Source organism: Stenella coeruleoalba (assembly GCF_951394435.1).
Source record: "Stenella coeruleoalba genome assembly, chromosome: 14".
In the NCBI taxonomy this organism is placed as follows: domain Eukaryota; kingdom Metazoa; phylum Chordata; class Mammalia; order Artiodactyla; family Delphinidae; genus Stenella; species Stenella coeruleoalba.
Genome location: NC_137160.1, coordinates 24,062,070 through 24,081,504, shown reverse-complemented (window position 1 = coordinate 24,081,504; position 19,435 = coordinate 24,062,070). Strand labels below are relative to the sequence as shown.

At 39.7% G+C, this 19,435-nt stretch overlaps 1 protein-coding gene across 2 annotated transcripts in view; it reads right to left on the bottom strand.

Moving 5' to 3' along the window:
* Positions 1 to 1,053: 1,053 nt before the first annotated feature.
* ACAA2 (acetyl-CoA acyltransferase 2) overlaps positions 1,054 to 19,435 on the bottom strand; it is a 46,846-nt gene continuing 28,464 nt past the window's right edge. For both annotated transcript variants that reach the window (XM_079942153.1, XM_079942152.1), the window contains exons 6-10: positions 18,395 to 18,570; positions 17,728 to 17,857; positions 14,938 to 15,008; positions 5,559 to 5,713; positions 1,054 to 4,333 (exon numbers count right to left, since the gene is read on the bottom strand). In XM_079942153.1, coding sequence (XP_079798279.1) covers positions 4,249 to 4,333; positions 5,559 to 5,713; positions 14,938 to 15,008; positions 17,728 to 17,857; positions 18,395 to 18,570 — 617 coding nt within the window. In that variant the 3' untranslated portion in view covers positions 1,054 to 4,248. The remainder of the gene's footprint in view (positions 4,334 to 5,558; positions 5,714 to 14,937; positions 15,009 to 17,727; positions 17,858 to 18,394; positions 18,571 to 19,435) is intronic.

Here is a 19,435-nt window from a genome sequence, read left to right as displayed (position 1 = left end):
GGGGCAGGAGAGAGACGAGGCTTATCCTTGAGGTGGGCTGAAGACATCCTTGTTTATGAGGAGCTCATGCTTTGAAGAATTAGTAGCAGTCATATTTGTACTACTACATTCATCTCACCTTCCCAGCCTCTCCCCTGATCCTCAATATTGGTCTATATATAATCTCAGCAGGAGAATTTAGAAAGCTGAATACTTTCATATTAAAATGTGTGTGTGTGTCTCTGTGTGTGTGTGTGTGTGTGTGTGTGTACATGTACCCATGTATGTGTATGAACAAACAGAACGGGGAGGTGACATGAGAAGGGGATGGTTGGATTTAGGGTTAAAGGAGGATTTTTTAACAGTAGCACTCCTGACATTTTGGGGCCTGATAATCCTTTGCTGGAGGGGCTGTCCTGTGTGTTGCAGGAGGTTTTAGCAGCAGCCCTGGCCTCTACCCACCAGGTGTCAGTCGCACCCCCTCCCCAGTCATGACAACCAACGAACCTCCAGATATTGCCAAATGTCCCCTGGGGAGAGGTGTGCAGAACAGGACATAATTTAGGTAAACTGGGAAAGTTAAAGGAGAGGGATGAAATCCAGGCAAAACTTTGTTGTCTTCAGTCTGTGGCTTCTCTAAATTTTAGCGTAAACCCATTGGTTTATAATAGCTACTTTCTACTGACTCACTTGCCCCATTTTAGTTGGCTAGTGTAATAAACATTAATGACAACATTCCTTTCTGACTGCTGGGAAGTGCTGGTGGTGGGGGAGAAGGGGTGACACAGGCCTTCTTCTGAGACTTGACTTGTAGCCTTTCTCAACTCCACATTTTCCATGTACAGATATGGTTCTTAAAATAAACATAAATCTTCCTTAAGGAAGCTATGCTCCGATTCAAATGTATTTGAGGAGTTATAATACATAACCAGCACTGTCTTTATTCAAGGGAAAAATCAATCTAATATGATATTGTTTATTAATATCAAGACTAAATTCAGTAATTTTGCTCCTTGGGCATTTATCTCAGAATGAATTATGAAACGTCACTCAACACACAAATTGAACTGGGTTTCAAAATTTTTTAAATTTTTTTAATTTTAAAAAATACAGGACAACTCAACAACAAAAAATAAAAAATTCAATTTAAAAAATGGGCAAAGGACTTAGATATTTCTCCAAAAAAGATATATGAATGGCCAACAATCATAGGAAAAGATGCTCAACATCACTAATAATTAGGAAAAGCAACTCAAGACCACAGTGAGATATCACTTCATACTATTTTTTTTTGAATTTTATTTATTTTTTTATACAGCAGGTTCTTATTAGTTATCTGTTTTATACATATTAGTGTATATATGTCCATCCCAGTCTCCCAATTCATCCCACCACCACCCCTCCCCCACCACTTTCCCCCATCGGTGTCCATACATTTGTTCTCTACATCTGTGTCTCTATTTCTGCCCTGCAAACCAGTTCATCTGTACCATTTTTCTAGGTTCCACATATATGAGTTAGTATACGACATTTGTTTTTCTCTTTCTGACTTACTTCACTCTGTATGGCAGTCTCTAGATCCATCCACGTCTCTACAAATGACCCAATTTCATTCCTTTTTATGGCTGAGTAATATTCCATTGTATATATGTACCACAACTTCTTTATCCATTTATCTGTCGATGGGCATTTAGGTTGCTTTCATGATCTGGCTATTGTAAATAGTGCTGCAAGGAACAATGTGGTGCATGTGTCTTTTTGAATTATGGTTTTCTCTGGCTATATGTCCAGTAATGTGATTGCTGGGTCATATGGTAATTCTAGTTTAATTTTTTTAAGGAACCTCCATACTGTTCTCCATAGTGGCTGTTATCAATTTACATTCCCACTAACAGTGCAAGAGGGTTCCCTTTTCTCCACACCCTCTCCAGCACTTGTTGTTTGTAGATTTTCTGATGATGCCCATTCTAACTGGTGTGAGGTGATACCTCACTGTAGTTTTTTTTTTTTTTTTTTTTTGCAGTACGCAGGCCTCTCACTGTTGTGGCCTTTCCCGTTGTGGAGCACAGGCTCCGGACACGCAGGCTCAGCGGCCATGGCTCATGGGCCTAGCCGCTCCGCGGCATGTGGGATCTTCCCGGGCCGGGGCATGAACCCGTGTCCCCTACATCGGCAGGCGGACTCTCAACCACTGCGCCACCAGGGAATCCCCACGTAGTTGTTTTTCTGGGGTTTTATCTTGTTCCTTCATCTGGTACATAACCCTATGCCTTTTCATTTTGTCTCTCTGTAAATGTGGTTTTTGTTCCACAGGCTGCAGGACTGCAGTTCTTCTTGCTTCTGCTGTCTGCCCTCTGGTGGATGAGGCTATCTAAGAGGCTTGTGCCAGTTTCCTGATGGGAGGGACTGGTGGTGGGTAGTGCTGGCTGTTGCTCTGGTGGGAAGAGCTCAGTAAAACTTTAATCTGCTTGTCTGCTAATGGGTGGGGCTGGGTTCCCTCCCTTTTGGTTGTTTGGCCTGAGGTGACCCAACACTGGAGCCCACCTGGCTCTTTGGTGGGGCTAATGGAGGACTCTGGGAGGACTCACGCTGAGGAGTACTTCTCAGAACTTCTGCTGCCAGTGTGTCCTTGTCCTCACGGTGAGACACAGCCACTCCCCGCCTCTGCAGGAGACCCTCCAACAATAGTAGGTATGTCTGGTTTAGTCTCCTATGGGGTCACTGCTCCTTCCCTTGGGTCCCGATGCGCACACTACTTTGTGTGTGCCCTCCAAGAGAGGAATCTCTGTTTCCCCCAGTCCTGTCGAAGTCCTGCAATCAAATTCTGCTAGCCTTCAAAGTCTGATTCTCTAGGAATTCCTCCTCCCGTTGCCGGACCTCCAGGTTGGGAAGCCCGACGTGGGGCTCAGGACCTTCACTCCGGTGGGTGGACTTCTGTGGTATAAGTGTTCTCCAGTTTGTGAGTCGCCCACCCAGCAGGTATGGGATTTGATTTTATTGTGATTGCACCCCTCCTACCGTCTCATTGTGGCTTCTCCTTTGTCTTTGGATGTGGGGTATTATTTTTGGTGAGTTCCAGTGTCTTCCTGTCGATGATTGTTCAGCAGTTAGTTGTGATTCCAGTGCTCTCACAAGAGGGAGTGAGTGCACATCCTTCTACTCCACCATCTTTAACCAATCCTCCCACCTCATACTAATTAAGATGGCTATTATAAAAAAGAAACAGAAAACAGCAAGTATTGGTGAGGATGTGGAAAAATTTAAACCCTTGTGCGATAATGGTGGGAGTGTAAAATAGTATAGCTGCTATGGAAAACAGTATGGCAATTCCTTTAAATATTAAAAACAGAATCATCATACGATTCAGGAATTCCACTTCTCAGTATATACCTGAAAGAACTGAAAGCAAGGCCATGAATACATATCTGTACACCCATGTTTAGAGCAGCATTACTCACAATAGCCAAGAGGTGGTAGCAACCCAAATGTCCATCAGCAGATGAGAGAAAAAACAAAATGTGGTTATCCATCTATCTATCTATAATGCAATATTATTCAGCCTTAAAAAAGAAGAAAATTCTGACACATGATACAACATGGATGAACTTGAGAACATTATGCTATGTGCAATAAGCCAGGCACAAAAGGACAAGTGCTGTATGATTCCACTTATATGAGGGACCTGTTGGAGTCAGCTGCAGAGAGACAGAAAGCAGAAGGTGGTTGCCAAGGGCTGCAGAGAGGGAGGAATGGGGAGTTGCTTAATGGGTGTAGAGTTTCAGTTCTCCAAGATGAAAAGAGTTCTGGAGATGCATTGTGGTGATGGTTGCGTAACAATGTGAATGTATTTAACGCCACTGGACTATAGGCTTAAAAATGATTAAGATGGTAACTTTTATGTTATGTGTATTTTACCTCAATTAAAAATTTAGAAAAATACAAGAAACGATAGGAAAGGATTAGCTGAAGTTAAGGCAGAATTTATTCAATTTCCCTGCAATCATATTATCTAAGACATAAGCGGTGGTTATTTGGCAAGGATACAATTCCATTTAAGGCCTTCTATGGTTGGATTTTAGTTCAGAAATGCAGCATATTTGGTATCTTGTTCATGATAAATGCGTCTTTGCCTCACCATTCCTTGACCAAACTCAATCACTCTCAGTGCAGGGCATGGCATGACCTTCACAGCTTCTCTGAAGGTCACCTGGCGTACTGTGGCCTGGTCAAGTCATGTGAGCGTGGACGAGGGCAGGCTCCCTGCTCTCCTCAAGCTGTGTTCTCAATGATGACCGCAATTCCTTGGCCCCCTCCAATGCAGGCTGATCCTACAGCGTATTTTCCACCCCGACGCCTAAGAAAGAAAGCAGTGGCTGAAATCTACTTGAATAAAGAATGGACAGAATTAGATAATTAAGTAAATAGTATTTATAATGGTCACATTTGCATTATTCATTCTTGTTCAGCTCATCAGCTCAATCTTTTTTCCAGTCCTCAATATTGGAGAAAAGAGGAGAAAGAATTTGGAAAGCTGGATAGTCTTATTGTTTTAAAAAAAGTAGTAACAAAGAAGAGGGAGGCTGAAACAAATATAAAAGCTTAGGCTGCTGTGAGGAAGAAGTGACAACAGGAGGTAATTGGGATAAACTGGAAGTTGAAGAAGGGGGAGTAAATACTCAGCCCTTTTGGTTTATTTGTTTTATATTTTTATGAACCTTAGAATAAGTATAATTACTGAAGTTCATCCATATGAAAGGTCAGATAATTTAGAAACATTTCATGTCCCTTTCATAAAAATCAGACACCTTTAAAGTACCATCTGCTCTAATTCTTCAGTCCTGATAGAATAACCTTGAGAAACCACCAAGGAATTATTTTTTGTGCACATCACTCATTTCATCTCAATCATTAAGTGAAACAGGAGTCCCATTTACCTTAACCTCACAGGTGGGCAGAGTGATTTTCTGCCCTGACATATTTGGTTTTGTTTGCAATTTCCCTACTAACAGAGCAAAATGATCCAAAATACACAGTACAGAAGGAGGAGCTCTTCCATTAAAACTGAAAAGTATCAAACACACAGAAGGCTCCTCCTGGAACCCTGGAAACAATGAAGGAAAACCTTAGCTCAGACCCAAATTGTCAGTTTGCTTAGGTTTCTTGAATGACAGCACCTAGATCAGTATTTTGTTTTCTTAAATAATTGTGTCTCAGTCCTATAACTGGCACTAGAATGCAAGTGCCATGAGAACCAGGGCCTCATCACGGGCTCGCTGCTCTGTACCAGCACCAGGGATGGGCCCAGATGTACACTAGGCCCTCAGTGAACACGTGCTGAGTGGCTGCACTGCGAATGTGAGTAAGAGCAAGCATCCCAAGAGCAGAGGCACCAACAAGTCAACTGAGTCATCTATAAGGTCTACTGAAAAAGGGGTATCCAAATAACCTGTTCCTGGTGAGAAGTAGTGCGAGGCGGTACGAAGAAGAATGAAAAATGTTGGATTGTTCTGGGGAAACCCAAATTCGTACCTTTACACAAAAGATGGCAAATCTGAAAAGCAACAATTTCTAGCACGTACCTTAATTCATGAACCAGGTGTGCAGTAATCCTTGATCCAGATCCCCCTAATGGGTGACCCAAAGCAATGGCCCCTCCATTCACATTGGTTTTACTTCGGTCAAGATCCAAACTCTTTTCAACTGCCAAGTACTGGGGAGCAAAAGCTTCATTCACCTTAAAACAATCAAAACATTAATAAAAATGCTTATTCACAAACTTATTTCTGAGAACTGTCCAGTCCTGTCAATGGCTAATTATCCTGTTTTTTTTCCTACTTAAATTACATTGCAAGGTTATTTTAATTTATCTTCAATCATTCTTTGTAAAGATAACAGGTTTGAAAACAGGTATATTTACTAAGTGATACTTTTTTTTTTTTTTTTGTGGTATGCGGGCCTCTCACTGTCGTGGCCTCTCCCGTTGCAGAGCACAGGCTCCGGACGCGCAGGCTCAGTGGCCATGGCTCATGGGCCCAGCCGCTCTGCGGCATGTGGGATCCTCCCGGACCGGGGCATGAACCCGTGTCCCCTGCATCGGCAGGCGGACTCTCAACCACTGCGCCACCAGGGAAGCCCTACTAAGTGATACTTTAAGTGTAATATAGCCCTTAGAGAAAAGAAATCCTCAGTGATACTATAAACGGATACTGGACTACAGGCTGTAGGATACTGTAGAAAGCCCACAGGTTCTGCAGCTAGATGGACAGTTCAAATCTTGGCTATATGGATATTTTTTAAACTCTCTTGACACTCAAATTTCTTCAGTGGTAAAATGTGACTGTCGTATCATCTTAAGAGTTATTGTTAAGGTTAAGTGAAATCATGGGTATTAAGTGTTTAGTGTATTATCTGACACAAGCAAGTATTCAATAAATAGTTGCTATTATTATTACTACTACTCAGTACTACTAGCCACACTTCCAAGAAACTGATAGACAATAAAGAATAAACCGTCAGGGGGGACAGCTTCAAGATGGCAGAAGAGTAAGACGTGGAGCTCACCTTCACCTCCACAAATACATCAAAAATACATCTACATGTGGAACAGCTCCTACAGAACACCCACTGAACACTGGCAAAAGACCTCAGACCTCCCAAAAGGCAAGAAAATACCCATGTACTGGGTAGGGTAAAAGCAAAAAGAAAAAACAGAGACAAAAGAATAGGGATGGGACCTGCACCTCTGGGAAGGAGCTGTGAAGGAGGAAAAGTTTCCACACACTAGGAAGACCCTTCACTGGCAGAGACCAGGGATGGGTGGGGGGAAAGCTTCAGAGCCGCGGAGGAGAGCGCAGCAACAGCGGTGCAGAGGGCAAAGCGGAGAGATTCCCGCACAGAGGATCGGTACTGACCAGCTCTCACCAGCCTGAGAGGCTTGTCTGCTCACCCACCGGGACGGGTGGTGGCTGGGAGCTGAGGATCAGGCTTCAGAGGTCAGATCCCAGGGAGTGGACTGGGGTTGGCTGCGTGAACACAGCCTGAAGGGGGCTAGTGCGCCACAGCTAGACGGGAGGGAGTCCAGGAAAATGTCTGGAACTGCCTAAGAGGCAAGAGAGCATTGTTTCAGGGTGCGCGAGGAGAGGGGATTCAGAGTACCGCCTAAACAAGCTCCAGAGATGGGCATGAGCCGTGGCTATCAGCGTGGACCACAGAGACGGGCATGAGATGCTAAGGCTGCTGCTGCAGCCACGAAGAATCCTGTGTGCGAGCACAGGTCACTCTACACACCTCCCCACCTGGGAGCCTGTGCAGCCTGCCACTCCCAGGGTCCTGTGATCCAGGGACAACGTCTCCAGGAGAACACAGGTCGTGCCTCAGGCTATGACAATGTCACGCTGGCCTCTGCCACTGCAGGCTCGCCCCGCATTCTGTACCCCTCCCTTCCCTTGGCCTAATCAGTTGCTAGGTTAACCCCGTCCTGTCTGGGCGGGGAACAGATGCCCTCAGGTGACCTACACGCAGAGGTGGGGCCAAATCCAAAGCTGAACCCTGGAAGCTGTGCGAACAAAGAAGAGAAAGGGAAATCTATCCCAGCAGCCTCAGGAGCAGCAGATTAAATCTCCACAATTAAATTGATGTACACTTCATCTATGGAATACCTGAATAGACAACGAAACATCCCAAAATTGAGGTGGTGGACTTTGGGATCAACCGTAGACTTGGGGGTTTGCTTTCTGCATCTAATTTGTTTCTGGTTTTATGTTTATCTTAGTTTAGTATTTAGAGCATATTATCATTTGGAGATTTGCTTATTGATTGGGTTGCTCTTTTCCTTTTTTTTAAATATATATTTTTTTCCTTTTTCTCCTTGTGTTAGTGTGTATGTATATGCTTCTTTGTGTGATTTTGTCTGTATAGCTTTGCTTCTACCATTTGTCCTAGGGTTCTTTCTGTCTGTCCATTTTGTTTGTTTTGTATAGTTTTTAGCGCTTGTTATCATTGGTGGATTTGTTTTTTGGTTTGGTTGCTCTCTGTTTCTTTTTAAACTACTTTTAAATTTTTTTATTTTTAATAATTAAAAAAATTTTATTTTATTGTATTCTTTCTTTCTTTCATTATTCCTTTCTTTCTCTCTCTCTCTCTTTTCCCTCCCTCCCTCCCTCTCTTTCTCTCTCTCTCTCATTCTCTTTCTTTCTTTCTTTTTTTCCTCCATTTTCTTCTGAGCTGGGTGGCTGACAGAGTCTTGGTGCTCCAGCTGGGTGTCACGTCTGAGCCTCTGAGGTGGGAGAGCTGAGTTCAGGACATTGGTCCACCAGAGACCTCCCAGCTCCATGTAATATCAAACGGCAAAAGCTCTCCCAGAGATCTCCATCTCAATGTTAAGACCCAGCTCCACTCAAAAACCAGCAAGCTACAGTGCTGGACACCCTAGGACAAACAACTAGCAAGAGAGGAACAAAACCCTGCCCATTAGCAGAGAGGCTGCCTAAAATCATAATAAGTCCACAGACACCCCAAAACACACCACCAGACGCGTCCTGCCCACCAGAAAGACAAGATCGAGCCTCATCCACCAGAACAAAGGCACCAGTCCCCTCCACCAGGAAGCCTACACAACCCACTGAACCAACATTAGCCACTAGGGGCAGACACCAAAAACAACGGGAACTAAGAACCTGCAGCCTATGAAAAGGAGACCCCAAAACACAGTAAGCTAAGCAAAATGAGAAGACAGAGAAAGACACAGCAGATGAAGGAGCAAGGTAAAAATCCAACAGACCAAACAAATGAAGAGGAAATAGGCAGTCTACCTGAAAAAGAATTCAGAGTAATGATAGTAAAGATGATCTAAAATCTTGGAAATAGAATGGAGAAAATACAAGAAATGTTTAACAAGAACCTAGAAGAACTAAAGAGCAAACAAACAATGATGAAGAACACAATAAATGAAATTAAAAATTCTCTAGAAGGAATCAATAGCAGAATAACTGAGGCAGAAGAATGGATAAGTGACCTGGAAGATAAAATAGTGGAAATAACTGCCTCAGGGCAGAATAAACAAAAAAGAATGGAAAGAATTGAGGACAGTCTCAGAGACCTCTAGGATAACATTAAACACACCAACATTCAAATTATAGGGGTCCCAGAAGAAGGAGAGAAAAAGAAAGGGACTGAGAAAATATTTGAAGAGATTATAGTTGAAAACTTCCCTAATGTGGGAAAGGAAATAGTCAATCAAGTCCAGAAGCACAGAGAGTCCCATACAGGATAAATCTAAGGAGAAACACACCAAGACACATATCAATCAACTAACAAAAATTAAATACAAAGAAAAAATATTAAAAGCAGCAAGGGAAAAGGAACAAATAACATTCAAGAGAATCCCCATAAGATTAACATCTGATCTTTCAGCAGAACCTCTGCAAGCCACAAGGGAGTGGCAGGACATATTTAAAGTGATGAAAGGGAAAAACCTACAACCAAGATTACTCTACCCAGCAATGAAAAGGGAAAAACCTACAACCAAGATTACTCTACCCAGCAATGATCTCATTCAGATTCGATGGAGAAATTTAAACCTTTACAGACAAGCAAAAGCTAAGAGAATTTGGCAACATCAAACCAGCTCTACAACAAATCCTTAAAGAACTTCTCTAGGCAGGAAACACAAGAGAAGGAAAAGACCTACAATAACAAACCCAAAGTAATTAAGAAAATGGTAATAGGAACACACATATCGATAATTACCTTAAATGTAAATGGATTAAATGTTCCAACCAAAAGACATAGATTGGCTGAATGGATACAAAACCAAGACCTGTATATTTGGTGTCTACAAGAGACCCACTTAAGACCTAGGGACACATACAGACTGAAAGTGAGGGGATGGAAAAAGATATTCCATGCAAATGGAAATCAAAAGAAAGCTGGAGTAGCAATCTTCATGTCAGGCAAAACAGACTTTAAAATAAACTCTATTACAAGAGACAAAGAAGGACACTACATAATGATCAAGGGATCAATCCAAGAAGAAGATATAACAATTGTAAATATTTATGCACCCAACATAGGAGCACCTCAATACTTAAGGCAAATGCTAACAGCCATAAAAGGGGAAATCGACAGTAATACAATCATACTAGGGGACTTTAACACCTCACTTTCACGAATAGACAGATCATCCAAAATGAAAATAAATAAGGAAACACAAGTTTTAAATGATACATTAAACAAGATGGACTTAATTGATATTTATAGGACATTCCATCCAAAAACAGCAGAATACACTTTCTTCTCAAGTGCTCATGGAACATTCTCCAGGATAGATCATATCTTGGGTCACAAATAAAGCCTTGGTAAACTTAAGAAAATTGAAATCGTATCAAGTATCTTTCAGAGTTTTTTTTTTTTTTTTTTTTTTTTTTTTGCGGTACGCGGGCCTCTCACTATTGTGGCCTCTCCTGTTGCGGACCACAGGCTCCGGATGCGCAGGCTCAGCGGCCATGGCTCACGGGCCCAGCTGCTCCGCGGCACGTGGGATCCTCCTGGACCGGGGCACGAACCTGTGTCCCTTGCATCGGCAGGCGGACTCTCAACCACTGTGCCACCGGGGAAGCCCTCAAGTATCTTTTCCAACCACAACGCTGAGACTAGATATCAATTACAGGAAAAAAATCTGTAAAAAATACAAACACATGTAGGCTAAACAATACACTACTAAATAACCAAGAGATCACTGAAGAAATCAGAGGAAGTCAAAAAATACCTAGGAACAAATGACAATGAAAACATGACGACCTAAAACCTACGGGATGCAGCAAAAGCAGTTCTAAGAGGGAAGTATAGCACTACAATCCTACCTCAAGGAACAAGAAACATCTCAAATAAACAACCTAACCTTACACCTAAAGCAATTAGAGAAAGAAAAACAAAAAAACCCCAAAGTTAGCAGAAGGAAAGAAATCATAAAGATCAGATCAGAAATAAATGAAAAAGAAAAGAAGGAAACAATAGCTAAGATCAATAAAACTAAACGCTGGTTCTTTGAGAAGATAAACAAAATTGATAACCCACTAGTCAGACTCACCAAGAAAAAAAGGAAGAAGACTCAAGTCAATAGAATTAGAAATGAAAAAGGAGAAGTAACAACTGACGCTGCAGAAATACAAGGATCATGAGAGATTACTACAAGCAACTATATGCCAATAAAATGGACAACCTGGAAGAAATGGACACATTCTTAGAAATGCACAACCTCCCGAGACTGAACCAGGAAGAAATAGAAAATATAAACAGACCAATCACAAGCACTGAAATTGAAACTGTGATTAAAAATCTTCCAGCAAACAAAAGCCCAGGACCAGATGGCTTCACAGGCGAATTCTATCAAACATTTAGAGAAGAGCTAACCCCTATCCTTCTCAAATGCTTCCAAAATATAGCAGAGGGAGGAACACTCCCAAACTTATTCTATGAGGCCACCATCACCCTGATACCAAAACAGACAAAGATGTTACAAAAAAATAAAACTACAGACCAGTATCACTGATGAACATACATGCAAAAATCCTGAACAAAATACTAGCAAACAGAATCCAACAGCACGTTAAAAGGATCATACACCATGATCAAGTGGGGTTTACCCCAGGAATGCAAGGATTCTTCAATATACACAAATCAATCAATGTGATACACCATATTAACAAATTGAAGGAGAAAAATCATATGATCCTCTCAATAAATGTAGAAAAAACTTTAGACAAAATTCAATACCCATGTATGATAAAAACCTTCCAGAAAGTAGGCATAGAGGGAACTTACCTCAACATAATAAAGGTCATATATGACAAACCCACAGCCAACATCGTTCTCAATGGTGAGAAACTGAAACCATTTCCTCTAAGATCAGGAACAATACAAGGTTGCTCACTCCGCTATCATTCAACATAGTTTTGGAAGTTTTAGTCACAGAGATGAGAGAAGAAAAAGAAATAAAACAAATCCAAATCGAAAAGAAGAAGTAAAACTGTCACTGTTTGCTGATGTCATGATACTATACATAGAGAATCCCAAAGATGCTACTAGAAAACTACTAGAGCTAATCAATGAATCTGGTAAAGTAGCAGCATACAAAATTAATGCATAGAAATCTCTTGCATTTCTATACACTAACGCCAAAAAATCTTAAAGAGAAATTAAGGAAACACTCCCATTTACCATTGCAACAAAAAGAATAAAATACCTAGGAATAAACCTACCTAAGGAGACAAAAGAGCTGTATGCAGAAAACTGTAAGACACTGCTGAAAGAAATTAAAGATGATACAAACAGATGGAAAGATATACCATGTTCTTGGATTGGCAGAATCAACATTGTGAAAATGACTATAGTACCCAAAGCAATTCACAGATTCAATGTAATCCCTATCAAACTACCAATGACATTCATCACAGAACTAGAAGAAAAATTTCACAGTTTGTATGGAAACACAAAAGACCCCGAACAGCCAAAGCAATCTTGAGAAAGAAAACTGGAGTTGGAGGAATCAGGCTTCCTGACTTCAGACTATACTACAAAGCTACATTAATCAAGGAAGTATGGTACTGGCACAAAACCAGAAATATAGATCAACGGAACAGGATAGAAAGCCCAGAGATAAATCCACACACATATGGTTACCTTATCTTTGATAAAGGAGGCAAGAATATACAATGGAGAAAAGACAGCCTCTTCAATAAGTGGTGCTGGGAAAACTGGATAGCTACATGTAAAAGAATGAAATTAGAACACTCCCTAACACCATACACAAAAATAAACTCAAAATGGAGTAAACCTAAATGTAAGGCCAGACACTATCAAACTCTTAGAGGAAAACATAGGCAGAACATTCTATGACATACATCACAGCAAGATCCTTTTTGACCCACCTCCCAGACAAATGGAAATAAAAACAAAAATAAATAAATGGGACCTAATGAAACTTAAAAGTTTTTGCACAGCAAAGGAAACCATAAAGAAGACCAAAAGACAACCCTCAGAATGGGAGAAAATTTTTGCAGATGAAGCAACTGACAAAGGATTAATCTCCAAAATATACAAGGAGCTCATGCAGCTCAATATCAAAAGAACAAACAACCCAATCTAAAAATGGGCGGAAGACCTAAATAGAGCTTTCTCCAAAGAAGATATACAGATTGCCAACAAATACATGACTGCTCAACATCACTAATCATTAGAGAAATGCAAATCAAAACTACAATGAGGTATCACCTCACACCACTCAGAATGGCCATCATCAAAAAATCTACAAAGAATAAATGCTGGAGAGTGTGTGGAGGTAAGGGAACCCTCTTGCTCTGTTGGCAGGAATGTAAATTGATACAGCCACTATGGAGAACAGTATGGAGATTCTTTAAAAAACTAAAAATAGAACTAGTATATGACCCAGCAATCCCACTACTGGGCATATACCCTGAGAAAACCATAATTCAAAAAGAGTCATGTGCCACAATGTTCACTGCAGCTCTATTTACAGTAGCCAGGACATGGAAGAAACCTAAGTGTCCGGCAACAGATGAATGGATAAAGAAGATGTGGCACATATATACAATGGAATATTACTCAGCCATAAGAAGAAATGAAATTGAGTTATTTGTAGTGAGGTGGATGGACCAAGAGACTGTCATACAGAGTGCATTAAGTCAGAAACAGAAAAACAAATACTGTACGCTAACACATATATATGGAATCTAAAAAAAAAAATTGCTTCTGAAGAACATAGGGGCAGGACAGGAATAAAGACGCAGGAAAAGGGGCAGGACAGGAATAAAGACCTAGGAAAAATGACCTCACGATCATCAGAAGTCCCAAAGACAATCATGTCAGGGTGTTGAGAGCTATGTCTTTGAGTGTTTATACATCTATAAATGGTGATGAACAGCTCTGCGGAGCTGACATATTTCAAGAGTTTTAAGTGTGAAATCTAAAGTCAGAAATTTAATGGTACTTATTTGCTAATACAAATATGGTAATTAAGCAGCCCCCTTTGAAGCTCTGAGCTATGACCACCAAAGAATGGAAGAAGAGATTTAAGGATAAACCATTCATCTGAAACCACAGTTACTTGGTGAGAGATTACCACAGAGGACGTCACACATGTGCCTAGAGTGAAAAGGCCCTTTCTCTATCAGTTTAAATAGAGAGATTTCCTTTGTTATATTAGTTATTTCCCAATATCAAGTAGCTTAATCACCTAAAATTTTCAAATACTTCCCAAATGTAGAATGCATATAATCCATTTTTAAGCATTTTCTTTATCCTTTCTTTTAATTGTACTAAATATTTAAGATGCCTTTGTTTTAAATTAACATTAAACAAATCACTCTTGCAATAAATTTAAGTTTCCAATGCCAAAAATTATGATAGGTGCGTTCCAAATCAAGCCCCACTATGGTGTAAAAGCCAAAGGTAAGTCTGGGGGAAGGGGGTGGCTGTTAACTTGGCAGAAGTGCAAGAATCTTTTAGATTTGGGATCAGATTATTGTTTTTCTATTCGGTCAATTTTTTACCTGTATTTTTTCACTTTAATCCATAAAATAAGGGTAAAGTTACTTATTTCTCACCCACCTTATATAACATTCAATTCAACTCAACAGGAACATTAATAGTCTAAAATGTAGTAGAATCTTACGACGTCATAAAAAGTTTCTAAGAGTTTATACTTTAGTAGAAGAAGTCAGGCTCTTTTAATTATTCAAATATAAATAAGGCATTTTAATCAGGTATGGCCTGATTATATGCCAATACAGGCATGTAATGAAAGTAATACTTATTTAGATGCACATCATTTGGAAAGTTTAATGGTACTAAAACAAAAAGAGCTATAAAAATCAAACTAAAGCCATTTATGCAATAGAAGTTGGTGGTTTATCTGTGTTGTAAAAAACGTAGAACACTTACTTCCACCAAATCCATATCCTTAAGACTTAGTCCTGTTTTCTTCAGTGCCCCATTGATAGCAGGGACAGGACCTATATAAGAACAAAACCCAATTTCATCTTATAAGTATCAAATTTCTCCTTCTTTACTAATCAGGTAAGTAAGGAGGAAATAAAGTGACAGTTAGTAGCTGAAAATCTTGCCACCCTGATAGCACACAATACTAAATGATATGACAATAAAGAAACAGGAAATGGGACCAGGGTGAAAAGCTGTTTATGCAAGTTGTAGATGAGAGACGTAACATGAAAAGTTCTACCATAAGTGACTTTAAGAGTTCAAACAGCCAAAGGAGTCATATGGGGTTTTGTATAGATCATTCTTTTTTTTTTTCTACAAAGTCTTCCTTTATTAATGAACTCCTATTTCCCTCATGGTAATAGTGAGAGATCGAAGCTCATTGGTTCCACAAATTTATATACACGTCTATGTACATACACACATAGGTATTTCTTTGCTCTTTTTTTTAATGTTTGTTTATTTTAGTTTTTATTTAAAAAAATTTTTGGCCTCTTTGTGCAGCTTGTGGGATCTTAGTTCCCCAATCAGGGATTGAACTGGGGCCACAGCAGTGAAAGCGCCAAGTCCTAACCACAGGAGCACCAGGGAATTCCCGTGTATAGATCGTTCTTAATACCAAATGGTAAGGCAGACTGAGCGCTCTCCTGGGATACAAATCATATGTATTCCCAGTACAGAAGTGACTGTGGCTACACTGAATTTTCAGGCCCATTTGGACAAAAGGCAAGAAACAGCAGTAGTATCTGCATATGGGCATAGTAAGATAGGAAGCTACCAGGCACTTGAGGGAAAAGATAGCTGAAGCAAGGAGACGTTTATAACTCCAATGGTAAGCAGAGATTTGAAGTAAAACATAACCCCCACTGAAGAAATGCAAATCCACCTTAAAAAACTTTTGAAATAAACTTTAGCTCCCAGATTTCTGATGATCACTAATGACAGTTTAATACTGCTCATAATTTTTAAGTAAATTGATATTTCTTTCCAAAAAAAAAAAAATCTGGCTAGGGATGATTATCTACTTCTCTATCGGTTCTTAGAGAATGAAATTGCCATAAATGTCTAAAAAGAAAAATATGTGGTTGTGTTTTGTTGAACAAGTAGTCAAATATTCTGTATCAAGTTTCACAAACATACCTAAGGTAAAATGGGAAATCAGTCTTTATAAGAAAAGCAAAACACAATCTACATACAATGTAATTAATTTTGTCACCTAGTTAAAAAGTTTCTTGGACAACAGCCTGCTGATTGGCAGGGCCATCCAATTAACACTTTTCGATTTAAAGCATCAGTTCTATACTGGCTACTGATTTAATACAGAATCTAATTCCAGATTCTCTTTGTATCTCTAAGACATGAAAATGGGATGGGTAGTCGATAGAAGAGCATCAGTTATCCAGCATGGTCAGGGGGTGAAGTATCCTACAGGGGTGAAAGATACACAGAACTAAAAGCTGAGGGTGTAAAACCATTGTACACACTTCCATGTCTTCATAACCACAGTCAGCGTGACTAAATGTGTTCATATTAACTTAGAATCATTACACTCGATTGTAACAATATGCTAGGCCACAAGCTAATTTTTAAAGGACTGTTTCCATACCACTCTGCTATTTACTGGGACTCAGGAAGGTAGAGCATTCTTGTTGGGAAAAGGACACTTTACTCCTAGTGCTAGCTCCTACCACTAACAGCTGTGTAAGCTTGGGTACCTTCGGGGGCTATAAGCGTCTCATCAGAAGTGCTTTGAGCTGGTTTTTAACTCATTTCTTTTGAAGCACTGGAATCCTTTCTACAAATGAAACCCTATAACAGATAAAGCAAGAGCTGCCCTGGCTGAAGAGGCATTTCAATGGCATTTATTGTACTACAGGGCAAACATTCAGGCCCTGAAATAGAAGGAAGAAAAACTACATTTTCTTGCTAACTATGTCAAAATGTATCAGAACCTCTTAAATGAGGCTAAACTGAAAACTATAAAATAACTACTTATCTATATCAAATAAATATGGTTGATCATTAAAACAATCAAGGTACACTGAAAAAAACCCACATTCCTAGGCTCTACCCTGGACCTACTGAAACAAAACCTTGGGGTGGAGTAGGGTTATGGGTAGATTCTGATCATCATTTGGGGTTGGGAACCCTAGATACCCTGCCCTAGATACCAAAATGATAAATGCCATACCAACATACAGATATTTAACTTTTCAAGCTACCTTGCATTTCTAAGATGAAAGTTATATTTTGCTGACAGCGGGTAGCTGAAAGCTAGTAAGCTTTTAAGGCTGTAATAAAGAAAAAAAAAAAAAAGACTCACATAGCAGTTACTAGAGTTGTGGGAAGATTAAATGAGATATATTAAGGACCATGTGTAAAACACCCAGTGGGGTATCTTCTCTATTTCACCCCATGATTTTTCCATCTCACGTTTTCTTCTGTCTTATCAGTACCTCGTAATCCTTCTATGTTGTTTACCGTGTGTTAATTTTATGTATCTTAAGTGGACAACGGGACACGATTACTGCCCAGAAGGAGTTTACATGGTCTTGATCTTCCTATTATGCCTGGCACAGTTTTTCATAAAGATAAGTTGTTTAAATGATCGATTAACAGTCTCCTTTTCTCTACAAGTGCCCTTGATTTGGCTACTGTTTCAGGAATCTGAATGCCAAAGAAGCCTTATCTTCAGAAATGTAACAGAACCAGTTTGTTTCACTACAAACTTACCAATACCCATGATAGTGGGATCGCATCCAGACACAAAATAGCCCACAATTCTTGCCAGTGGTGTGAAGTTATGTTTTTTAACAGCATCTTCACTAGCTATGATAACAGCTCCAGCACCATCAGAAATCCCCTTGGAAACAAAAACAGATGTTAACTAGAGGGTAAAAGAATAGGGTTAATCAAGGTTTGAACTAATGGAGTGGTATTAGGATTATGGCAATACACAGGAAGCAGTGCCATAATTTGGGATACAAGTAGCATTAGTGGCACACTGCTGGGTTAAAGAGATTGTTTTAGGCACAGAATACAACCTCACTCAGGGAAAATAGGAAAGAATGTCAAGAAAAAGCTTATAATCAGATGTGGGTAGATGTAAGAAGAAATCTGATGAGTTGTATACATGAGGAAGAAAAACTAAAATAATAAGCCAGGTAGATTTCCTTCTAACATTCTGAAAAGACTAAGAAATTGGAAAAGTATTATATAAGGGCTCCTGGCTAAAATATTTTATTTTGGACTATGAAAACCCAAATTAATAGAATATGAACACTACTAGCTTAAGCTAGATAAGCAAAGACTAGCATGAAAGGTATCTAAAAGGTACTGCGTGATTATTTTGCATTGAACACATCAGGAAGAGTTCAAGAGAATCCGTGGCGCTACCTACCGATGCATTCCCTGCAGTGACGGTTCCTTCTTTCTTGAACACTGGAGGAAGTTTACTTAACTGCTCCAGGGTTGTTTGGGGCCGAGCGTGTTCATCTACCTGCACTGTCTGCTTTCCTTTCTTTGTCTTCACCTCAATTGGTACCATCTCATTATTAAAGCAACCAGCATCATTAGCTGAAATAGTAGAAAGACCATTCATAAGACGGGAAAAAACAACAGAAAGCAGAAAAATGAAATCAAATATACCCTTCAATTTATTAATTTAGGCTGCACCACACAGCTTGCAGGATCTTAGTTCCCCAACCAGGTGTGGAACCTGTGCCCCTTGCAGTGGAAGCACAGAGTCCTAACCACTGGACTGCCAGGGAAGTCCCTATATTTCAGTTTAATTTAATATTTCAGTTTAATTTCAGTCCCTATATTTCAGCATATCTCAGTCTATTTTAATATAAACCTTTATTACTTACATAACTTACCTTGCCTATTGGAGGATTTAATATACTATCATCCTTGCAGATGCGTTCTGTACCTTTTTAAAATGACAATTTCCGATTTTTTTTACAAGGTACTGCTAGACTATTAGTGTTTGTTACCTACAGGTGTAATGGCACTGAATGGATTTCATGCCCTTTTTTAACTTCTCTGGGTGAGACATGAAGTAATTAAAAAGTTACCAAGCTGCACCTACAGTCAACAATAATGTATTGTACACTTAAAATTTTATTAAGAGGATAGATCCCATGTTAAGTGTTCTTACCACAATAAGAAAAAAAGTTACCAAGTTGTCTATGTCACCAAGTAATCTATGACTGAAATTTAATGACAGGCAACCTGAAGAAATTATACGTGCTATTACTGACACAATTCTAAGTAAAACAGCTTACCTACTTCCACCTCCACTGAGTGGACTGGACAATAGTAATATAAAGCTTCAGAAATAGAATAAGCCAGGAATAATATGACCTTAATTTTGGTATCACTTTATAGCAGGCTAACACTTTCCTTACTTGGTTCTCACAACAACTCTGTTAGGAAAAAA